General features: G+C 45.2%; 1 protein-coding gene across 1 annotated transcript in view; it reads left to right on the top strand.

The window, feature by feature from the left end:
• Lrp2 (LDL receptor related protein 2) overlaps positions 1-8,928 on the top strand; it is a 157,788-nt gene extending 148,860 nt beyond the window's left edge. The window contains 8 exon segments of the mRNA NM_030827.2: positions 1,493-1,583; positions 2,305-2,372; positions 2,527-2,644; positions 3,106-3,235; positions 3,918-4,019; positions 4,701-4,829; positions 7,205-7,276; positions 7,437-8,928. Coding sequence (NP_110454.2) covers positions 1,493-1,583; positions 2,305-2,372; positions 2,527-2,644; positions 3,106-3,235; positions 3,918-4,019; positions 4,701-4,829; positions 7,205-7,276; positions 7,437-7,595 — 869 coding nt within the window. The 3' untranslated portion in view covers positions 7,596-8,928.
• The last annotated feature ends 14,926 nt before the right edge of the window (positions 8,929-23,854 follow it).

Genomic DNA, 23,854 nt, shown 5'->3' with positions numbered 1-23,854 from the left:
TTCCGAATTTTAAACCATCAGAAGACTGTAGTTGACTCAGACCGAGGCTGAGAATGAGGTCCAGAATAAGGGAGCAGTGGTTTGGTCCTCGTGCATTCCTCTGGATGAGCTCTTCTCATCCCCCTTTCAGCAGCTCTTCTAAGCAGTTAACCCTGCAGCCTGTTTATGGCTAACATCCTGGGGACTTCCTAAAGTCAAAGCTGGTGGGGAAATGAAGAGACAGGGATAGTTTCTGTCTATCACTGGGGAAGCAAGCGGTTAAGCAAGGATTCATCTCGTTTGGAGAACATGCTCAGAGTGGAAATTCTGCTTTTCTTTATCCCTTCCCCTACCCTGTGTGTGTCTGGAGAACCATTGACAAGATTTTGGATTTTTTTGAGGCTGGAGAGATGGCTCAGTGGTTAAGAGCACTGGCTGCTTGTTCCCAGCCCCCACATATTGACTCACAACCAACTGTGACTCCAGTCCAAGGGGACCTGACAACTTCTGGCTTCTGAGGATGCTACACTTTGTAGTAGGAAGATACTGCACTTCTGTGGTGCGCAGACACACATGCAGGCAAACACAAACACTATAATATTCTCATTTAAAAGAATTCTATCCAAAGTAAGCTTATGAGTGGTAATAGTTGGGCCTTGATGTGGTCTATTGTTAATTAACTTATCAGTCAGGTCAGTGGTATTGATTTTGAATGTCCACTCTGTACTAGGTATGATTGAAACTACCAGAGATAATAGGCGTGAGAAAGCAGGCAAACCCTTCTCTCGCTGAGCTTACTGGCTAGTCGTACAATAAACCAAGAAACCTATGAGTATGTAACAGCACAGGTGTTTGAAATATAACGGATAAAAACGCTATGGACAGTGCAAGGCACAGGGGTGGCATGGTTACCTTGGCTAGCCTCTCTGATAAAGGGATCATTAAGTAGAGACCTATAGAGCCCAGAGAGTAGGCAAACTCTTCAAATAAAGTGCACCCGTGATAAATGCTTAACCAGGGAGTATGCTAGGGTTGAGCCAGGAGCAGTAATCCCAAGGAGGGATCCTTATAACGTAAGGGTATCTCTTGCTAGCTGTCCGCCAGGTATTTGTGCCTCTGTCTGTGTCTGTGTGTCTGCCTCTTGCCTTCTCCCATGCTGGTGCTCCAAAGTTTCAACCTGTGTCATAATTAAACTCTTAGACTTGATGGTTCCCAGAAGACAATCTGGAGAATTTCAGGTGACATAATGTATGCTCTGGATTTAGCATCCCCTCCCTGTTTAGAGGAGCAAAGTGCTATGACGTATCTATCTGCAAGCGTATGTAGTTCCCCCAAGAACTCATCACTGTTTAGGAAGTTCATTTGCCTTAGGGAGCAGGGGCTAGCCTATCAGTCAGTTGGCCTGACCCTCCCCACCCCCTGTCTCAGCCCGGGGCAGGTTTTGCATGGTGCAGTGCTCTGCTGCAGTGGGTGTGTGGCTGACTAACCCATGCATGGCTTTTCCTTTCTGCAGCCAGTGAACTTCCCGTCACCATGCCTCCCCCATGCAGGTGCATGCACGGAGGAAATTGCTATTTTGATGAGAATGAACTCCCCAAATGCAAGTAAGTCTGACTCATGGTCCCAGCTGTAGACCTTGACTCCTTTAAGGGAACCTGAGATCTCAATATAGCTGGGAAAACAAGTACTAGAGGCTCGCCCAACTCACCATTTCATATCTAACCAGCTTTTCCTCCTTTGGGGAAGTCCGAAGTGAGGCGTCGCTTCCCAAATCCTAACTGGCATCAGCCTCACCTGAAGATCTGGCTCAAATGCCTGGGCGCATTCTCAGGGACGCTGCACTTCTAACAACTCTTGGGAATGCCACAGTGTGGAGTTAGAGAGAGGACAGCACTATGTCTCCACATGCCACCTCCCACCTCACCTGGGAAGATGGCTTGGGGATATGGGCGAGCAACTGGCAGGAGAGATGCTCTAACACAAGGATCATGTCAAGCAGACGAGTCCGAAGGGAAACTGTCGTCGCAGAGCAAGATGAATTGTCTCTTCCTTGAAAGCGGTTGGAGGACAGAACACTGCCACCGTGTCTATACTTCCTCTCTAAGGAAGAAAGGCACGGAGCAAAGGATCCAGTAGGCTTATTTCCTTAGACTGACCGTCTAGGCGCTACTCCACCGCGATTGGCTTTCTAGAATGAGTGTTCTTAGGTTGGCAGAGTAATCAGATGTGGAGCGGGCTGCATTGCTCCTCATGCATCGCCCGATCAGGGCTCTCTCTGCCTCCATGCATGTACATCAGGCTAACTGAGTCTCCTTTTGATTCCAGGTGTTCCAGTGGCTATAGCGGAGAATACTGTGAGGTTGGGCTCTCGAGAGGCATCCCTCCAGGGACGAGTAAGTGTCAGGAATATGGTGACCTGTAATGGTCACAGCAGTCCGGTCTGGTCCATCCTCCTTATAACCCGGTGTTTGAAGGATCAGCGGCGAGCCCCTCCAGCCCTTCCTTGTCAAGGCGCTGTTGTTGACTCTGCTTCTTCCCTTTGTGTAGCAATGGCTGTTCTGTTGACCTTCGTGATAGTCATCATTGTTGGAGCTCTGGTGCTTGTTGGACTCTTTCACTACAGGAAAACTGGCTCCCTCTTACCCACTCTGCCCAAGCTGCCAAGGTCAGTTCTATTGGGAGGCGTGTAACAAACCGGCGTACGATGAATTTTTTAGAAGAACGATAGCTCACCTACTCCCATGATCTCAGGGTAGTCTTCATTTCTTTGCTTGTTTTATGAGGCAAGACTTATTTTTTTTTTTTTGTGTGGCCTCCACCTTGCTATGGGACCACACTTAGGAGTCACCATGTCCCCCAGTTCTGAGGACTGAGGGCTGTCACTGCCAGTCACGTGTCTTCCTGGAGCTCCCCCCAAAGCCTGTGCTGCAGGCCGTATTTTATCATGAAGGGCAGGCGAGGGCAGAGGTAGCTGTGGGTTGGCTTGGCTTTCTTCTACTGACCCTTTGGGAATGCGCTTTCATGTGCGCATGGAGAAGATTTGGTAATCTGGAAGGGAAGTAAACGTTACAGAGTTAAAAACAAAAATGTAACAACAACACAACACGTGGCTTTGCTTCATTCCAGCCTAAGCAGCCTTGCCAAACCCTCTGAAAATGGAAATGGGGTGACGTTCAGGTCGGGGGCTGATGTGAACATGGACATCGGTGTGTCTCCTTTCGGCCCTGAGACAATTATTGACAGATCCATGGCGATGGTGAGTGGGGTTTCCCTGGGATTATTTGAAGGCTTTCATTTACGCTATTTGATGGACCAAACTCTACTTATAAGGAATAAAGCTGAATTTGGGGAAACTAACGCGAGTACACTCTGTCCTCCGTAGGCCTTAGATGTGATGGAAATTGGCTCTACCATGTACCATCTAGTCACGGATAGGCAAGGAGCTGCCTTTTTCTGGCCCCGTGTGTAGAACAGGGATTTACCCAGCTCTTTGGAGAACCAGCATGTAGTACTGCGTTGGTCCTGTGGGGGCTTCCTGTAATCTGGAAATCCACTTCCTGTGCGTTGTCTCCACCTCTAGTCATCCATCCTCAACCCTGCCTGAAGGAACAGTATTCTTCGTGCTACTTTATTTTCCTCTAGTTCCTTCCACCACCTATGCTCTTCTTCAATATCCCAGCCCAAGAGCATTAGGTGCATTAAAGGGCCGTAGAGAATTCAGCTGTAGGAAGAGTATTTGTGCTTTCTCGAACAGATGGCTTAGTTCATTTTTTATTAGTTGAAACAATAATTTGTTATTTAGACGCCATGGGTCTCTGCTAAGACCTTTGGGTGGCTTTGTGAAAGTGTCTGGTGTGCATCCAGGGATGAGGGAGGCGCCTTTCAACCTGGAGCAGATCAGTGGGTGTGACCTCTCTCTCTTTCTCTCCTCCCACCAGAATGAACACTTTGTCATGGAGGTGGGCAAGCAGCCTGTGATATTTGAAAACCCAATGTATGCAGCCAAGGACAACACTTCCAAAGTGGCCCTGGCAGTTCAGGTGAGATGTTTGTTCCATGATCTGTTTTCAGCCGTTGCTGCTCCTGTGAATTTTACAAAAATAGAAAGTATTAAGGTCATTTGCCTGCCTACATTTTTTTTTTTTTAAAATTCATCCTCTTTTAGGCAACCCTCAAGTTTACTCACTTTATTCTTTTTGTTATTTATCTATTTATCTTTTGAGACATAGTCTCATCATGTACCCCAGGCTGGCCTCCAACCTGCAGATATTTGCCCCTGCCCCTGTCCCTGCCCCTGCCTCTGCTGGGATTAGTGCTGTACTCTACCACACCAGACCACATTCATTTTATTCTTAATGTTCAAAGAGGATTCTGCCCACTGCTGTTACTTAGTTACTGTTACTTAGTGCTGCTACTTAGTTAACACTTGGTTGCCAGTATGTAGCTAGAACACCGTTTATCCCAAATATGGTCAAGGTGGGAATGAAGGGTGTAGACAATGCAGCAGGAGTTACATTAAATCAGGGTGTGACGGTGAGGTGTACTTGCCTGCCACTATTGGTACTTTAGGTGACTTGGCAGTTGTTACTCTTATTTGAGGGTGGTGGGAGTGGTATTTAGTTTACAGCTGCCAATGTCACTTATCAGATAAAAAGGTACCTGATGATGTCTGTGGAGGATCCATTATTCATGTATTCATTTCTTCCTTTAAAACTGCATAGGGGCCATCAACAGGCGCACAGGTGACTGTACCAGAAAATGTGGAAAACCAGAATTATGGAAGGCCCATAGATCCTTCTGAGATAGTTCCAGAGCCAAAGCCAGCCTCCCCTGGAGCTGATGAAATTCAGGTAATGAAAACTTAGTCATGAAATTTGCAAAGGTCTTTGACATCTCTGGGTTGATGCTAACCCAGGGAAGACCATGTTCGAACAAAGAATGGAAAACAAAATTCTACATTTAGTATAGTTTCATGAAAAGGACACAGAATCTGGGACGTTTACCCAGCATGCATAGTGATGTGTCAAGGGTACAAATAAAAGACCAGAGAATGCAGTTTCCTAGTCGCTCTTAGCGCCTTACTGCTATTACCAATGTCCACCACCAGGTGGCACTACTTTATTACCGCTTCCTCTGTGTCCTGGTACACCTAATTGTCCATCCAGTCAGCCCACAAGCATGGTTGTATTTAGTGTGCCCGGGAAACTATTTAGTTCAGGAGACAAACAAAAAACACCGCTGGATGAATTTTCTTTAGCATATATGCTGTACCTTTGCACGTCATACAATATTTGGGATGTAGTTTTACCAGCACCTTTGAAACGAAATTGTATTCAACGGACAGCATGCTACTAACTTTAATGAGCATACATGTAGCTATCTCAGGTCTACATGCTTGATTCTGGACACTCATTTTTTTATCCCTGAGAACTGTAGTCTTTTCCGTGCCCCTCACTCACTAGGGGAACAGTGGACAAATTGGAAATGACAGTGCTTTGTGATTAAAAACAAACAAACAAACAAAACCAAAAAAACACCTTATAGAACATTTAAATGCACAAGATTGCGGAGAAGTTTAGTGTCTTCTTTAATTCAGTGTGAACGAGAAAAAAAATCACTTCTTACATGTATACACTCATAGACATTTCAAGCACATAAACACACACACACCATCGATTGGAAGGTTTTGGTTCACTGGTTTTCTAGGGACTTTTTTCTCTTTTAAGCTACATTCAAAAGTGGACGTTGAAGATTTTTTTTCCGCAGCCACCGGAACACCTGAAACATCAAATGTTCAGTCCCCAGGTCTCCAGGTCTGGCTGTACTCCAATCTTGATCTTAGGGATCTTCCTTTGTCAGAGGTAGCTTGTTCTGTAAGGAGGGATAATGTATCAAGAAGCTCTCCCCACTCCAGGACCCAGAAACAGAATGGACCTGGGGGAATTGTTGGGAGTGAGCGTCACCTTCGAAGATTATAGCATAGCGCCACGTCTCCATCTGTACTGCCCACTGGTTCTTGCACTTGCCTCTGAAGAACACTCCAGGCTGAGAGCCTCCAAGTTCTGTTCACCAGAGATCCTGTATCTGTGACCCCTGGACACTAAATAGTCTCTTGGCTCAGCAGAAACACTTGCCTAGTTCACTGAGGACATTAGCTTCCGAAGGAGTCTCTCAAGCTTAGATCTCTTAGTAAATGTGCCGAAAATATTCAGAATTGAGAACCCTTCACTCAATCCTGTCATCTCTCACAAGTTGCATGGACACACATGGGCCCTCCTGAGGAGGTTTAGAGATGAGGGCTGTCACAGTCCTCTTGTTAGCAATTACTTAGCTACATGGAGCCATTGCAGACCAAGACAATGACTTAAGGTGTTGGCCTTCTGTACTTAATTTCATATTTCCAAATGTATGGCTCTGACTTCCTTCTCCTTCTTCCTCTGGTGGCGACCTAGAGAATGGATGTGTGGGTTTGAGTGAGTGGTCTTGCCTTTCTTTCATAGTCATGTGCTACTGGTACCAAATTTCCCAGCCATCTTGCAAAACACATGGACTACTCGAGCTGCCTGGAGGGGGAGTCTGTCAAACAGGTGGACAGTACTACAACCACTCAGTAGGGTGGGGCCACCCCACTGTTGTGGGTAGCTGGGGTCCTGCCAGTGTGCCATACAGGAGGAACAAAAAAAAATTGGGTCAAAATATTTTTGAGGCAAAAACAAACTCACAAAACTCTCAAAGCAATTCCTGATGCTCAGCAAACACTCAGTAAATGTCAGTTTTTGTCGATGATGATGACGATGATAGAGAATGTGACGAAGTGAGAGGGCTAGTCTGGCCAAGACATAGTTTTTGAAGTAAGAGACAATTTGGCTTTTCCTTGAGCTTCTAGGCTGCTCTAGAAACCTCCCTCTTGGTGTCTTGTATACTCTGTATCTGACTGGCTGCATGGCAGATCTTCTAGATGGCATGACTCCAGATTCTCAAGCTGCACATTTTACATTGAGAAAAGACTTTGAAAACATTACATGAAAACAGCTGAGAGAGTCTTAGTTACTGTTCAGGGACCAGAAGAGGAACTGAGTAATATACTACTTAAGCCACACTCCTAAGTTAATATGTTTTCAATAAGAGTTTAAAAAACCTAGGAAAAGACTCCTCAGAAGAAATTTCAAAATAGAAAATAGAAAACTCCATTACTGAAAGCTGTCCTCCTCCCCTTTTCATTTAGGGCAAAAAATGGAACATCTTCAAACGAAAACCCAAACAGACAACGAACTTTGAGAACCCAATCTACGCAGAGGTAACTTGATCCCTGTTCTAAGGACAGACATTCATTGTTGGGTTAGGTTGGGCATACACTGAGTTTATTTTGGACAAAGTGACAGAGGTTAGCCCTCATGCGGAGCTGTTTCTGGTCATGCTGGGGACGTAAATGACTCACCCATGTCTTGTGGTTGCAGATGGACAGTGAGGTAAAGGATGCTGTGGCTGTGGCCCCCCCTCCGTCTCCTTCTCTCCCTGCCAAAGCTTCAAAAAGAAATTTGACTCCAGGCTACACTGCCACAGAAGACACCTTTAAAGACACTGCAAATCTCGTTAAAGAAGATTCCGACGTATAGCCTCGCCAGCTCTCTAGGGAACATTTAGACACTCACTTTTGCACATATATTTTTTACAGACAAATGAAAAAGAAGTTAACATTCAATACTTTATAAAAAAAATATATTTTTCTCTGTTTGCCTATAATTGAAGGTGTGTCGTGTGTCTTTTTTACTGATGCCACTTCATATTTTTACAATTATCACGGGCACTGTGTATATCTTGGACTGATGTTGTCTGGAGGTGATGCTGTGAACATTACTGGACTTGTGTAAACTTTGGAAGGATTATCACACCTCTGCCCCTGCTAACACGAAGGTGCCCGTTGAGTGGGTCGCTGAGCTGAAGAATACACGATCTGGTGAGGAAAGGAATTGGCCTAGGGCTTTGGATCTGTCTAGAGAGGAGATAACACTCATATTTCCTTTGAAACAATACAGGAATTCTTTATGCTCATTTGAGGGCCCATTTTTACACATTGGCACTTAATTAATAGTCAACGTTCAACATCACGTGTCAACCTGATTAGTGAGTGTGCAGATAGGGGCCAGTGTTGGCTTCATGCGCTGTAGATGGCTCAGACAACACAGACGGTACACAGGGTGACTCAGCTGGACCCTTCTGCGCTCCTCCGCCTTCTGAGGCCAGCTATGTTTTGATTGTGCTTCGTCCCTAGTTGCCAAGTCAACATTTGCACCTGCCGTGTCACGTCCCATACTGAGTTTCTGTCTCATGGAACGAGCTCTTGCTTGACAGACCTTAAATCAACTTAAGCCCTTGCCTGTCATCTCAGGTGTCCCCTACCTTCGTGACTGGAATTCCGTAGTTGACTGTATGTACTAAAGCCAGACCCGTGTCTCCACAGAGCAGGGCGCCGAACAGACACCAGTCGATCGAAGCCTCAGCTGGGTGTCTGACTCTGGGTGCACAATGTTATTGTACTGACTATTTATTTCCTCAGTTGACGACGAATAGAAAGGGAAAACATTCTTCCTGAGCCTTTCTCAGGCCTTTGCCTAAATCCGTGCATTTGTGTCCGAACGTACTGTACGTCCCAGCTCTTCTTTTGAGTGGTTGGTGTATCCTCTGTCACAGGAAGTATGGCACGAGCATGCGTTTTCCACAGCGAGTAGCATTCCTGGTTCTCTGTGTTCACCTTGCACATGTGTTAATGAATGAATGGGAGGGTGGGAGAATGGATGAATGAAATATACTACTGATTATTTTATTCTCGAGTCCTCGAAATATTTTGTTGCTCGTATTTTGAGTACCCATTGTAATTACTTTGATTAGAAATTAAAAAGCTACTGGAAACGCTGCTGCTGGAAATTTCTAATAAATGTGTATTTTATCATATGGGTTTGCGTCTCTGTCTCCTTCTTGAGCCTTGGTCTCAAGTTTCTAGAAACTGTGCTTGGTTGCTCTGTGTCAGCCCCAATTCTTCGACACTTCTTCCACCCCTCCATGCATTTTTGAATGGAGACTGTTCTGGAGATGGTCCAGATTTCAGATTTTAGTCGGGCCCCTGAGAGGAAGCCCACATCTTGTCTGAAGATGAGATGGAGATGAGAAAAGGGCTGCGTTTTGTTAGCTTGGTGGCCTTTGTGTTGGAAATGTCACAGCGTGGAGAATGGAGCCACAAATGAAATGGACATTTTCTGGATTCTTCTAAGAACATTCTTGTTTCAGAAAAAGGTGGAGAGTCCCTTTGCACAATTCGCAGTGTCTAGTCCCAGAATGAAGCTAGTAGTGAAATTATTCTAGTCCCAGTTTCTAGTCCCGGCTACACAGGACCTCTTTTCAGTCACTTAGTTTCTCTGGAGCCTATTATAGAACTCTATAGTTCTTAAAGAGCTTTAAGACAGCAATGGGAAGTCCTGGTCATTTCCTGACAATGTGGGCAGAGTTTTACTACAAAGAAGACAGAAGTGTCCATCTCTAAGAGCAGAATTGTGTGTTTATTCCAGCTTCTAAATGTCTTGATTGTTTGTTTGGCAACTTATAATAATTGCACCTGGAGGGACACTGAAGTTGTAGAAGATAAGGAGCTCCTTTTGGTACAGCGTTTTTAGCATTTTCCTCATACTTTAAAGGACTCAAATTCAGTCCATGAAGAGCAATGAGATTTCCTCTCTCTCTCTCTCTCTCTCTCTCTCTCTCTCTCTCTCTCTCTCTCTCTCTCTCTCTCTCTCTCTCCCTCTCTCTTCCTCTCACGCATGCACACTCCCCTACATGCACGGGCAGTTGTGTAGAGTATGGTGATAGTTGCTAGGCTTTGGACAGAGGAATCCGTGACTGTTGTTGTTTATTGTGGAGTCAAGCTCCAATCCTGGGCAAGCAGTATTTGTTCTATAGCCAACGAACTCTGGCTAATTGAATATGCATGCCCTGTACCCTTGAACCTCCCACACTGTTACCTAACTCAACCTTCTCTTTTACAACGTTAGCTGCTTCCTTTATGCATCTGACTGGAAATATTTGTAAAAGGCTGGGTACTATAAAGTTTCCTCTGATGGAATAAGGAGTCAGGGATGTCCTTGCAGCACCTGGTTGTACCCTCTGACTCTAGGTAGAGAAATCTGTGGGCCTGGTGACAGAGAACACTGTAGAGAGACTCTGGAAGAGAACTTTTATCAAAATCCTAGGAAATAGGAAGGAACCAATTTAGTGCTAGCTTATACCCTTTCTATTCAGTAATGTATTAAGTGGAAGAAAGGGAAGACTGCTCATGGCTAAGTACGCAGAAAAGGTGTTCAGATCTACGTTGTTATGATGATAAACATTCTGGAGAGCCTCGGGAGTATTCGAGGCAAGGCTGAATTGCACCCATGGATGCCTCAGTGCTAGAGTGTTTGAGAGATAGGAATGTCCTGAGTTGTTTGTGTTTTTTTTTTTTTTTTCTTTCTTTTTTTTTTTTTTTCCGGAGCTGGGGATCGAACCCAGGGCCTTGCGCTTGCTAGGCAAGCGCTCTACCACTGAGCTAAATCCCCAACCCCTGAGTTGTTTTAATAGTAAAGTCTTTGGTTCTCCATATCAATTAGGCATTGACCACTGATGATGCCCACAACCTTGGGCGTGGCAGCATCCTAGCTAGGGCAAGCGCATTGAGAGGCATTCCTCTGCAGCTGGGAGGGCACTTGAGCATTGCAAAAGAATTCAGAGGGGACACTAGAGAGTCTTCCATCTAAGGATGCCCCGGCATCCTGTGTTTTCTGGACTGGACCAACGCAGAACTATTGCCTAGGTAGGATTACATGGGGTTTAACAACAGGTCAATCTACTGTAAGACCTGGCTTTTCCTTTGTCAGATTTTTTGACGTAGCCATCAAAGACTTAACACCAGAGGAAGATCTCTTCTCTGGTCCTCTCTCTGTCTTCTGTGTTAGATTCCAGGGCTAAGTTGTTAGTCTGCCTTGGGGTTGGAAGGTTGGAATTTACTGCTTTGCTCTAGAGCAGGGCTGAGAGATAAGGAGGGTAGATACCAGTTTTTGAGGAAAGGAGAGGGATGAAAAAGGGAAAGGGGTGTCCTATTTCTCGACTAGAATATTCTTGCTGACCAGGACTCTACACAGAGTCACATGAGCAGGGTCTTTATTTGGCATCGGACAGCGGGAGAGGAAGCGCGTCTTGGGTTGTTTCTATCTGATTGCGGAGCAGTGTTCTGGGAGAACAAAACTGACCCATGTGACAGAAAGGTCAGCTCTAATTGAGACCCTGCTGGCCTTGACTTACTGTGCTTGCCTTTTGTAGACGTAAAATAAGACTGCCGTTTAGATTCCAAGTAAAAACCAATAGGAAATGTATTGTCCTGAGTGGTTTATTTTACCATAAAGTTGTCCATATAGTGATCCCTGTGGATTGCTGTCTATATGCAGGTGAGGGCAGGCACAAGATAGGACTAGAGCCTGTGATTGGGTAATGGATAGAGGAGGTGGACTGAGAGTTTTAGAGACGGGAGAGATAGGGAGACACAGGAGAAGGAAGGAAGATGGAGGAAGAGAAAGATAATCCAGATTTCCTCTTGACTTTAAATAGCCACAGGTAGCTATGGATATCATAGATTGATACAGGACAATTTGTCCAATCTAGGTGGATATCTTATATCAATATTAATTGGCTCTGAGTTCATTTGTGTGGGCGTCCTGTGGGCTGAGAATTTACTGATATAAATATGACTGATAAATTACAAGCCTCTAGAGTTTTGATTTTACCAGGTTACAGGGATTTGTGACAGCTAACCACAGGGGGCAGATGGCTGGGAATGTGAGCAGATTTCTCAGCAAGAAGTTGGGTGGTTGCTATGTGGGGACTGTGGAGACCTTGGGGGTGGGGAAACAATGCTATTAGAACATAGCTGGCACTAGTGTGGGTGCTGTTATATGATATATATATATATATATATATATATATATATATATATATATATATATATATATATAAAATAATCCCTTCTTTGATAAAACACTTCTGACTTAGCGTTGTACTGCAGGGAACAGCCACCATGACCAAGGCAACACTTATAAAGATGATATTTAATTGTGACTGGTTCAGAGGTTCAGTCCATTATCATCAAGGCAGTAACATGACAGCATCCAGGCAGGCATGGTGCAGGAGGAACTGAGAGTCCTACATCTTCATCTGAAGGCCACCAGAAGAAGACTGTCTCTCCTACTCTGGTTGGAGCTTCAAAGCCCATTCCAACACAGTGACACAACAAGACCACACCCACTCCAATAAGACCACACCCATTCCAACAAGGCCACACCTCCTATTAGTGCCACTCCCTCCCTGACTTTGGGATAGAGCAAGCAAGTCTCTACTTAGATCCACATGGCTATTCACAGAGGAAGTCCCCGACCTAGTTCAAACATGGTCTGTGGCCGGGGACAATGTGGAGTATCCAGAGATCCAGTAAACAAGATAAGGATGAAGTTGAGAAAATCAGGAACAATTTGGGCCCATTAAGCCCATGAGTTTGACATAATTTGGGGTGGGACCTGGAAGGTAAGAAACAGTGGTTCCCAGATGAGGCCTTTGCCTAAGTTACTGAGAACTCAGCTTAACCTGTGTTGGGCAAAGTTTTAGGGGATGCACCTCAGGTATTTACTGAGAGAAGCAGGAAAGTGACACTGGCAGATGCCTAGGTTATCATGACATAGTGGATCCGAATTTAGCTCAGAGAAGGTAGGACATTTGTTTATTTGTGCTATAACCCTGGTGACTACACCGTAGTGGTTGATATTCTGATATCAATTGAGTAAATGACTTAAGTAGATATTTAGTAAGGGCGGGAGCTCAGTTAGGCTTGGTGGCTCCGAGCCAGGCAGCTGGTATGATTAGGTCACAGTGTCCTTATATCCTACCTCTGGGGACATCCTCTCTGGAGGTTAGCTTGTGAACTCTTTCCATGTGTGCAGCTCTATGCAGGTCAGGAATCGACTTAGTGCCTCCTGCAGACTGCTAAGGGGGGTGGGTCAGGCTAGACTAGGGGGCAGGCTGTGGGGTTTCACACAGTAAGGGTCCTAGCTGGTGAAGGCCTGCATGACCGGAGCTGGCAGGGAGCATGGCAAAGAGGCAACAGGCTTGGTTTGTTTCAGTAACTTTCACAGGACTAGCCTCAAACAGGAGAGAAGGGTCCTTCCTTTTTCCTTTTGCTGCATTCTCCTGATCGTGGGCTCATCTAGTGCCAAATGAGAACCACAGCAGGCACAGTTCTGTTTACGGATGAACCACTGTTTGGAGTCTTTGAGCTCTTGCTGGCTGAAGCTGGACCTGAACCACCAGTACCCGCATTGTTAGAAATCCGTTCTCAACTCCAAACGGTGATTAATGGTGTAGGTCTCAGAATAAATCCGTTCTGTGATCCTTAGACAAACCGGGCCTTTCTGGAGAACATCTGGGGAGTTCTATTTGCATAATAAGAGCCACCTGGTTCCTGATGGAGAACAAATGTTACCTCTGAGCCTGACAGGCAGGCTCAGTGCTGAGAATTCTTCAACAAATCAGAGAGAGAAAATGGAAGCCAAAGCTATTTTTCCTCTATAACATTTCAGACAGTGTCCCAGCAGGACACGACCTTGAGGGGAGTGTATACAAATCCGAAAGTTAGCTGAGTTCAGCCTCAGAGGTCATGAACGGAGGTCTCGCCACAGTCTTCCTGGGGGTGGAAGCTGAAGAATGAAGCTTTCAGCTATCACAGGGGAGAAACGCAGAGGGAAGTCCTCCTAAATATATTTATGGTCTGGGTATGGGTTTAATGCTGACCTGGTCACCCAGGAGAGGAGTTCAGAGAGACCGCAGTAGACAGCTGGTGTTCACAACCCTGTCATTGCCAATAGAACAGTAGTCTGCCCACTCTACCAAAATGTTAATGCTTCCTTTGTTAGCTCGGAGTGACGGTGCACATCTTTAATCCCAGCACTCAGGGGGCAGAGGCAGGTGGATCTCTGAGTTAAAAAGCGAACCTGGTCTACAGAGTGAATTCCAAGACAGCCAAGGTACTGTTTTTGTTGTTGTTGTTGTTTGTTTGTTTGTCACACTGGCATACATTAATTGTATGAAATAATGGGTTTAATTCTGACATGCTTATAGGCATTTTTGATGTACTCATGTAATGTGTACCTCATATTGACTCTTTTTTGTTTTGTTTTGTTTTTTAAGTCTATATTACAAGTCTATATGAGAGAAAACACACACTGTTTTTTCTGGGTTCAGCTTGTTATATTTAACACAATGATTTCCAGTTCATTCTAACTATGTGACTCCATCTCTGTGTATCTCAGCTGATTCTAGAACTTGGTTATTGTGAATAATGTCCCAATACATACAGATATACCTAGGCTCCTTTGGGTATCTAACCAGGAGGGCTACAACTAGATCATACTGTGGTTTCGTTTTTAGTTGAGGAGCCCAGGGAAATTCCTTCTTAGACTCTGTATTAGTGAGCTTTCATGACTATAATGAAATCCTTGACATAAACTACTTATGAAGAAAAAAGGTTTAGTTCATAGCTTTGGGAATTCAAGTCTAAGAAGCAAAGAACAACCTCTTTTGCAAGGGTAATGGTGAGACCTGGGTACCTTCTCCTGTGACTTGAACACCTCCACTAGGCTCTACTACGTTTGCTTCCATTGCCTTCCAACAGTGTTGCCATGGAGACCGAGCCTCTGAGGTCTTTGGGGAGTTATAACTAACCCATACCCAGACCATAGCAAGACCTCATTAGAGATCTACTATAATGATGAGAAGGCTCTTCTCTCCTTTCAGAGAAGAGTGACCAGCTAAGCCAGAGCCAGAGAACCAGAAAAATGACCAGATCACCACCTAACAGCCAAGAATGCTGACCTGGTCACCCAGGAGAGGAGTTCAGAGAGACCGCAGTAGACAGTTGGTGTTCACAACCCTGTCATTGCCAATAGGACAGTAGTCTGCCCACTCTACCAAAATGTAACCTTCTTGGCTAGTCCAACAGATTACATAAAATATAACTGTTTCTCAAGTCTGTTTGTTTTTTTGGGTTTTTTGTTTGTTTGTTTTTGTTTTTATCAAGACAGGGTTTCTCTGTATAACCCTGGCTGTCCTGGAACTAGATCTGTAGACTGGGCTGACCTTGAATTCAGAGATTTGCCTGCCTCTACCTCCTGAGTGCTGGAATTAAAGGAGGACACCACTATTACCTGGCTAATACAACTGTTTCTGGTGAGCTCCTTGCCTCCATTTGGTTGCTACTTATGGGAACTGATTTGAAAACTTTGCTCTAAAGGCTTGCCCCACTCCCTCCGTTCCTCACTCCCTGCCTCCAGAAAGCATGCTGGGAGTTATTGTTGAAGGACTAGACCAAAAAGGCAGGAAGAAAGGAAGGTAGGAAGGAAAGAAAGAAAGAATGGAGGGAGAGAGACTGGTGACTGGTGTGTGTGTGGGGCAGTGATCCAACAGTCAGAACTTCTGACACCCTCAGGATGTTGTTTCTCTAGGATATCACAGTCCTTTTACAAGCTGCAAAATAGCAGGATCTCTCTCTCTCTCTCTCTCTCTCTCTCTCTCTCTCTCTCTCTCTCCCCCACTCCTTCTCTCCCCCTTTCCCCTTCAACCCCTCTTCTCCTCCCTCCCTCCCAGTTACAGAAGTGAGGAAACCTTACCACTCCTGATCCTGTCTCAGAGAGGCGCAGCTTGGTTTTCATTCTTATATTCCGCTGACACAATCCCCAAGTGCTTTGTCATATCTCTTCACAGAGATATGCTTGCCTCGGAGGTGCCCTTCCACAGGCCCATCTCCAGGGAGCTGGGGTATGGCAGTCAAAGTGATTGTTCAAGCCTGACAGAGGCGGGAGAGAGGCAGTGGGAGAGAGGCGGGCAGCAGAGACTGAGAAGATAGACACAGTTTACAGACTTGACCGGGTTAAGCCTCCCTGTGATGTCCCTGAATACATGGAGTGGGGCTTTGTAGCAAACTTTGGCTTTGCATACACCATGACTGCAATGAAAATGGAGCTGTTGCACTTGATTGACGGAGTGGAGTAGCGGCTCTTCAGGCAAGGCGAAGCTTTTGTGTGAGAGTAGGTGAAATGTCTTTAGCTTTCACAGTCTCCGCCTTCTCTCTCCCTTAGTGCCTTGACTCTAGTGAATTCAATGAGAAATACCAAGCAAAGGTCCCACTATTTTTTTTCCTTTCTCTTTTATAGCCATGGTTAGTGCCTGGATTTTAAAAGAAAACCGTAAAATAGGGGACTTGGGCATTCTTATTTGCATGTTAATGCCAGACCTGTATGACTAACACTCATCCCATTATTTTGAAAGTTGTTGCCAAGAGCTCAGCTTCAATGGGCACTAGGCCCTGCACATGGAGAAAACTCCGCTGTTGCCTGCACTTGATGTTACACAGGAGCAACAGCTTCTCCACGTGGCCAGCTGATTCCCTGTGCCTCTTCTCCCTAAGTGGGGCAGTGAGCTTTGGGGACCCAAGGTGGGCAGGAGTTAGCAGATAGAGACAGCATTATATATACACACATACATGCATGCATACATACATACATACAGTCAGACATATGTGAATATATATCACTTAAAGCATTGTATTTGCCATTGACTATTCTGGGTTATCTATCACGAGGGCTGACAATGGCTGGTTTGATCTCTACTTTTCCCTGCGAGTGTGGGGATTGTTCACTGACTGTACTCTTACAGCACTATGCAGGAGATGTACTATGTTGGCTTTATTCATTTCTGGATGATTCTTACGGGCAGAAAGGGGGACAGCTACTTCCTGGCATTTCAGCTCAGGCAAACAGCTGAAGAACTCTTGCTGGGGAAAGCTTTTTTCTTTTGTAAAATAGGTACCAGGCATCTCTAAGTGTCTGCTTGATAGTGGACTGTCTAAGAGATGTCAAGACGTGGGAGAAAGGTCACTTGGTTTCCATTCATTCTCTGGGCCTGGGAACTGAAGAGAAGTTGTGGGGCAAGAGAGGGACCCGTTTAAGAGTGGGTTGGCTGGCAAGCTGGAGGCTTGCACTCAGATCATGCTGCCTTGGAGCCAAGCTGGTGTCATGACTTCCTTATGGAGCATTTAGAAAACCAGGCTCAAGAGCAAATGATTTCAGAGTCAGAGACTAGAGTCAGCACTCACCATGTCTACTACTCAGAGGTGTGCCTTTTAAGCATTTAATCTTTCTGAGGGCAACTTTCAAAATGGTGACCAGAATAAGTATATATCAGGGTCCTTAGGGGCATCCTATGAGAATGAGAGACGTGTCAAACACCTCTTAGTTCCAATCACCTGTCCCTCTTGCTTTTCCTCATCTAAGTTTGAGACACCTTCTAGGGATTGTTTGTAAATAGGCTATTTATAGCCACCAAATTTAGTCAAAGAGTTTTTCAGCTGTTTCCTGTTCTAATTGATTTTATGATTTGCTTTCTGGGGCAGCATCTCCGTACATAGCCCAGGCTGGTCTTGAACTTATGATCCTCCTGTCTCACCCTTCCAAGTCCTAGGAGTATAGAAAGGTGCCACAGTACTTTGAAACTGAAATGATTTTTATGAGTTAATTAGTTGTGTGTTTGTATGTATCTATACATGTATATGCATGTGTGTATATGCATGTATGCATATATTGTGTGTATATGTATATATGCATGTATTGTGTGTATATGTATATATACTTTTGTCGTGTGTGTACATGTGTGTATGCTTGTGTTGTATGTGTAGGTGTGTATGCATGTATTGTGTGTGTATGTGTGTGTATGCTTGTGTTGCATGTGTATGTGTGTATGCATGTATTGTGTATGTGTGTGTGTGCTTGTGTTGTGTGTGTATATTTGTGTTATGTGTGTATATGTGTATACATGTGTTGTATGTGTATGTGTGTATGCATGTATCGTGTGTGTATGAATTGTATGCTTGTGTTGTGTGTGTGTGTATATGCATTTATTGCATGTATATGTGTGTGTAGGCTTGATCACAACACTCAGTCTTCTCCTAATCTAGTTTTATTACCAGCAGAATGAGGCCTCAAATGCTTGCTGCTCTTACAGAGAGCAAGGATCAGTTCCCAGCACCCACACTGGGCAGGTCACAGGATGCTCCAGGGGGATGCGATGTCTTTGGCCTCCACCACTGACACTGACACACATGTGCAAATACGCCACCACCCACATGTAAATCAATCGACTAGTAAACCTATTGAGAAGATATGTCAGGTTGTGTGTACAGCACATACCCACTTAAGAAGTTCCCAGTGATGCTTTTCCTTATGTCGGGTTCATGCGGCGGCTTGTGTAAGCTTCTTGACAGTCTTCAGAAGTACAGGTGATCCCACTTTACATCCTGCTGAAACGGAAAAGCAGCCATGCCTTTAGCCACGTAGACACGAGCTGTAGAGATCTTACTTCCTGCAAAGGGCCATCTCTGCTTGTTCCTTGCCTGGGTTTCTCTGAAGACGGCTGCTTCAGAAGTCCTGAGTCAGATTCTGCAGCTGTTTTTGTTTTTCCTTCCCTTCCTCTCGCCTTTCCCATACTTTCTCCCTGTAACTTTTTAAAACAAGATTTATGTTAGTTAATGTGTGTGTGATGGGGCATTTGCACATGTGTGTCTGTGATGGTGGTGGAGGCCAGAGGCCTCCCAATCCCCTGGAGCAAAGGTACAGGCATCCTGTGAGTTGGTCCTGTGAGCTGGTCCTGTAAGCTGCTCGGTGTGGATGCCGGGAATTGGTCCAGGCTCTCTGTAAAAGCAGCAGGAGCTTTTAACCACCCAGCTGTCTCTGTGTCCCTCCTCCTTATTTTGGGGGACATGGCTTTATTTTAGCTGAGTTGCTCTGGAACTCACTGTATAGCCTTGAGCTTACAGCTATCCTCCAGCCCCAACTTCCCAAATATTGCGATTACAGGTTTGAGCTACCAGATCTGACTTGCAGTCATTTTCATTGAGTTTCTTTTGTTGTCATGAGGTTATTTCATTACTTAACAAAGGAACAGGATGTCCCCAGTTTTTTCTCTCCCTCCCCTTCCCCTTCCCCCTCTCTTCCCCTCTCTCTTAAATCAATGTACTTTTGTCACATTGCTCAGGTTGAGGGTGAAAATTCAAGCTCAGGATCTGACAACATACTAGATATGGTGGTAGTCACTTATAGCCCCAGCAATCAGGAGGCTAAGACAGAAAGAAGCCTTGTTAGGATTTTGGGCTACAGAATATGACTTTATCTAAAAATAAGAGGGAGAGGGGGGAGAGGGAGAGGGAGAGGGAGAGGGGGAAGGGGGGAGAGGGAGAGGGAGAGGGAGAGGGAGAGGGAGAGGGAGAGGGAGAGGGAGAGGGAGAGGGAGAGGGAGAGGGAGAGGGAGAGGGAGAGGGAGAGGGAGCAGAGTTCACAAACAAACCCCAAACCAGCACTCTGCCCACAGCGTTTCCTGTGGTTTCCACTTTCATTACATGAAGCAAAGGACAATTTTGCTGAATCATCACCTGAGGAAATCAACACAGTATTCGGGACTCCAGCGTCAGCCCAAAAGCCACTGGGGACTTTGTGTAAGAACCTGTTCCTTCAACAAGATTGTGGCAGCCATTACTTGCGACAATGGTAGTATTTAGAATTCAAACCCTCTGTGAATTTACCTCAGTGTTGAAAGAGGAAGATTCTCATCTCATAAGAAAGGCTAGAGTTGCTTCTGGAGAGTGTTGACAGTCCCAACCACTACCCTGGCTCTACTCTATAGGGCAAACCCACCCAGCTCTGCTTTTCTTTTCTTTCTTTCTTTCTTTTTTTTTTTTTTTTTTTTGGTTCTTTTTTTCGGAGCTGGGGACCGAACCCAGGGTCTGTTTTTCTTTAGAGGACTTTTGCAAGGTTGTTGTATAAAGATCAAATGAGATAACCACGTATGCTATTGACACAGTTTAATTGACGATTGCCAAGTATACCAGACAGAACCTTGTTACATAACATTGGGTATTGGCCATCGTCATTACCGTCACAACCATTATCATCACCATCGTCTTGTTTCTGCAAGTTCAGGGAGCAGATGCCAGGCTTACTTCTCTGTTCTAGTCACTCTCTGAGGTCAGTTTTCTTACTATGCAATAGAACCCTCCCGTCTTTCCCCAAATAGAAGAAACCCATGTCTTCCTGCTCAAGTCTGATTCTGCCCTTAATCTAACAAAGAATATGTTTCCAGTTCCCCCACATTTCCGGTATACTGTTCCCCTTTCTTTGAAATTACACAGTACAAATTTTGTTGAAACTTTGAGGTGAATGAGAGAGAGATTCTGGGCCTTGATATTCTGCAACCCTTGGTCCTAGCATCCCTTTGTGGCCAGCCCTCCAGCCTCAAAGGTAGGACTCTGCTGAGAAAATGATGGTGGTTGGTGCTTTAGCTCACCGACCTTGAACCTTTTCTCATCATTCTGTTGGCTCTTTGTGCCACATTTACAAAATGGAGAAGAACAGAAGTCAAAATACATCTCTTGTTTTTGTCTTCGGCCAGGCTATCCAAGTAACAGATGGAGACGGCTTCTGCCATGAACCTAAGTTTATTTTACAATGCACCTACCACATGAATACCTGGCATTCCTTAGCAGTATGCTAAGATTTGACACGCGCCGTTGCTCAGTTTCTAAGACTGAGGTAGTTGCTTTCCTAGTTCCCACTTTCCAGCTAATGTTCAAGCCAAAGTGAAGGGCAGAGCTGTTTCCCACTAAGGATGTTTCGCCTTCGAGTCTTTCTTCATGATTCGATGTGGAGTGCCCCCACACAGATTCCTCATTAAGATATTTTTAGAGATAAGATTTTTATTATTTTTAAGTTATATGTACATGTACGTGCATGTGTGCGTGGGCACCCATGGGGTCCAGAAGACAGCATTACGTTCCCTAGAATTCGAGTTATAGTGGTTATCAGGTGGTTGTGAGCCACCCGATGCCTTCGGGAACGGAAACTCGGGTCTATTTCAAGAGCAGAGTGTGTTTTTAACCAGTGTGTCATCTCTCCTGACCCTCACAAGGATTTTTAAAGAAATTATTGAGAAAGAGACAAGAAGATAACGATATTTTTATTCCACTAGTGGCTTAAATAACAGAAATTTATTGTCATACTTGTGGAGATTAAAAGTCAGAAATCAAGTTGAGGGGGATAGCATTGGTTCTTTAAAGGCTGTGTGGAAGTGTCTGTTCAGGCCTTCCTCTGTGTCTTGTAGACAACTACTTCACCCTGCGTACGTTAGTTTATCTCCTCCTCCTCCTCCTCCTCCTCCTCCTCCTCCTCCTTTCCTCCTCCTCCTCTTCCTCCTCTTCCTCCTCCTCCTCCTCCTCCTCCTCCTCTTCCTCCTCTTCCTCCTTTCCTCCTCCTCCTCCTCCTCCTCCTCCTCCTCTTCCTCCTCTTCCTCCTTTCCTCCTCCTCTTCCTCCTCCTCCTCCTCCTCCTCTTCCTCCTTTCCTTCTCCTCCTCCTCCTCTTCCTCCTCTTCCTCCTTTCCTCCTCCTCCTCCTCCTCCTCCTTTTCCTCCTCCTCCTTTCCTCCTCCTCTTCCTCCTCCTCCTTTCCTCCTCCTCCTCCTCCTCCTTTCCTCCTCCTCCTCCTCCTCCTCTTCCTCCTTTCCTCCTCCTCCTCCTCTTCCTCCTCTTCCTCCTTTCCTCCTCCTCCTCCTCCTCCTCTTCCTCCTCCTCCTCCTCCTCCTCTTCCTCCTCCTCCTCCTCTTCCTCCTCTTCCTCCTTTCCTCCTCCTCCTCCTCCTCTTCCTCCTCCTCCTCCTCCTCCTCCTCCTTTCCTCCTCCTCTTCCTCCTCCTCCTCCTCTTCCTCTTCCTCTTCTTCCTCCTCCTCCTCCTCCTCCTCCTTTCCTCCTCCTCTTCCTCCTTTCCTCCTCTCCTCCTCCTCTTCCTCCTTTCCTCCTCCTCTTCCTCCTTTCCTCCTCCTCTTCCTCCTCTTCCTCCTTTCCTCCTCCTCTTCCTCCTCCTCCTACCATGTGTATGCTTTATGTCTAAATGTCTCTTTCTTATGAATGCACTGATTCTATTGGATTAAACTCTACTCTAAGACTTCATTTTGTTTTGTTTTGCTTTCTTTTGCTTTTGAGACAGTTTCTCTACATATTCTTTTTTTTTTTTCTTTTTCTGTTTTTCGGAGCTGAGGACTGAACCCAGGGCCTTGCGCTTGCTAGGCAAGCGCTCTACCACTGAACTAAATCCCCAACCCCTCTCTACATAGTCTTGACTGACCTGAGACTCACTATGTAGATCAGTCTGCCCTGGAACTCACAGAGATCTGCCTGCCTTAGCCTCCCCAGTGCTGGGATTAAGGGAGTGAACTCCAAGGACTGCTCTAAGACTTCATTTTACTTGACTAGTTAAATTGCGAAAACTCTGTCTTCACATAAGATCAGATTCTGAGATACTAGGGGTTTGGAATTTCAGCATATTGCTCAGTGGGCATACATTTCAACCCGTGCAGCTTCCACCTGTCATTTCCAGCATGATGGCAGCATTTCATCAGAGTGGGGAAGTGGTTTGTTAAGGGAGAAGTGTCAAAAAAAATAGTTGAGATTTCTTTTGGCTGTATTTTCAAGACGTGGCTTCCCTAAGTAGCCCTGGCTGTCCTGGAACTCTCTTTGTAGACAAGGCAGGCCTCAAACTCAGGGATTAATCTTTCTCTGCTTCCCAAGGGCTAAGACTAAAGGCGTGTGCCACAACATCTGGCTAAAAGTTGAGCTTTGAACAACTTTGTTGGTGGTGTTTTTAGCTAAGAGTCAAGCGAGTTATCTCTGGTATTAGTATACAAAATAGAAAGGATGAGTTTAAGGAAAGAAAAATACACGGAGAGTGGCAGTAAATGTTTGACATTCACATTTTTTTTTTTTGAGGCAGGCATATGCGTAGAGGTCGGAGGACAACTTTTGGGAGTCAGTTCTCTCCTTCTACCACACGAATTCTGATGATCAAACTCGTGCCATTAGGCTTGGTGACAGACAGGTTAAGACCTGGTGAGCCATCTCACTAGCTCCAGGGTCTAATATTGTGAAGCCATGGCTGCCAATATTATGGTTCTGCCTCTCAGTGAATCACTCTTTGGAAACTAGACAGCCCTGCGGGGCAATGTAGCATTTTCTAAATGCATGCCTGGAATAATTAATTGGATTCCAAACAGAGGCACGACTCACCTTGAATACCATTTATTAATGGATGGATGATTCCACGAGTAGTCACAAGTACTCACAAGAAAGAGTTTTGAAGACATGCAATACAGGTACACTTTCCAAAAGCTATTCTCTACCTACGAGTGGTTGAATTCATTGTTGCAGAATCCATGAGTATAAGAGGGAGCTACCTTTGATAAGTACACACACAGCGGGATTACCATGCCCCTAGGTTGTGAGTTTCTCCCGGACACTTTCAGCATCCTTTTCCTGTGCCAACCTTGGGGTTTCCTCTAAAGAAGATCAGAAGTTAACTTTACATTGCAAAGATTTCTGTTCCATCCCCTTTCAGCACCACAGACTTTTCTCCTATTGGAGGCTAAGGCAAGCATTTGTAGCTTGGGGGAATAAAATTTCACATCTTATGGCAGCTGGGATGAGAGACGTCTGGAATGTTGTTCCCTTAGGCTTTAGACTCCAGACGTTCTAGCTATTTAAGTACAGGCGAGTGTCATATCTGAGGAAAACCCCTCCAGCAGGGATAGAATGAGAAGGATTAAGAATCTATTTCAACAGAGACATCAAGCTCCGTCCATCTTTCTTGACTGCCCTTTTCAGCATCCTTGTGTCCCAGAGTAGCCTTTCAGTCTATGCCCATTCACACACAGTACCTGAC

This window comes from Rattus norvegicus, chromosome 3, assembly GCF_021556685.1.
Source record: "Rattus norvegicus strain SHRSP/BbbUtx chromosome 3, alternate assembly SHRSP_T2T, whole genome shotgun sequence".
Classification (NCBI taxonomy): Eukaryota; Metazoa; Chordata; class Mammalia; order Rodentia; family Muridae; genus Rattus; species Rattus norvegicus.
Note: the sequence above shows the minus strand (reverse complement) of the source record. Positions and strands in the feature narration are given on the sequence as shown.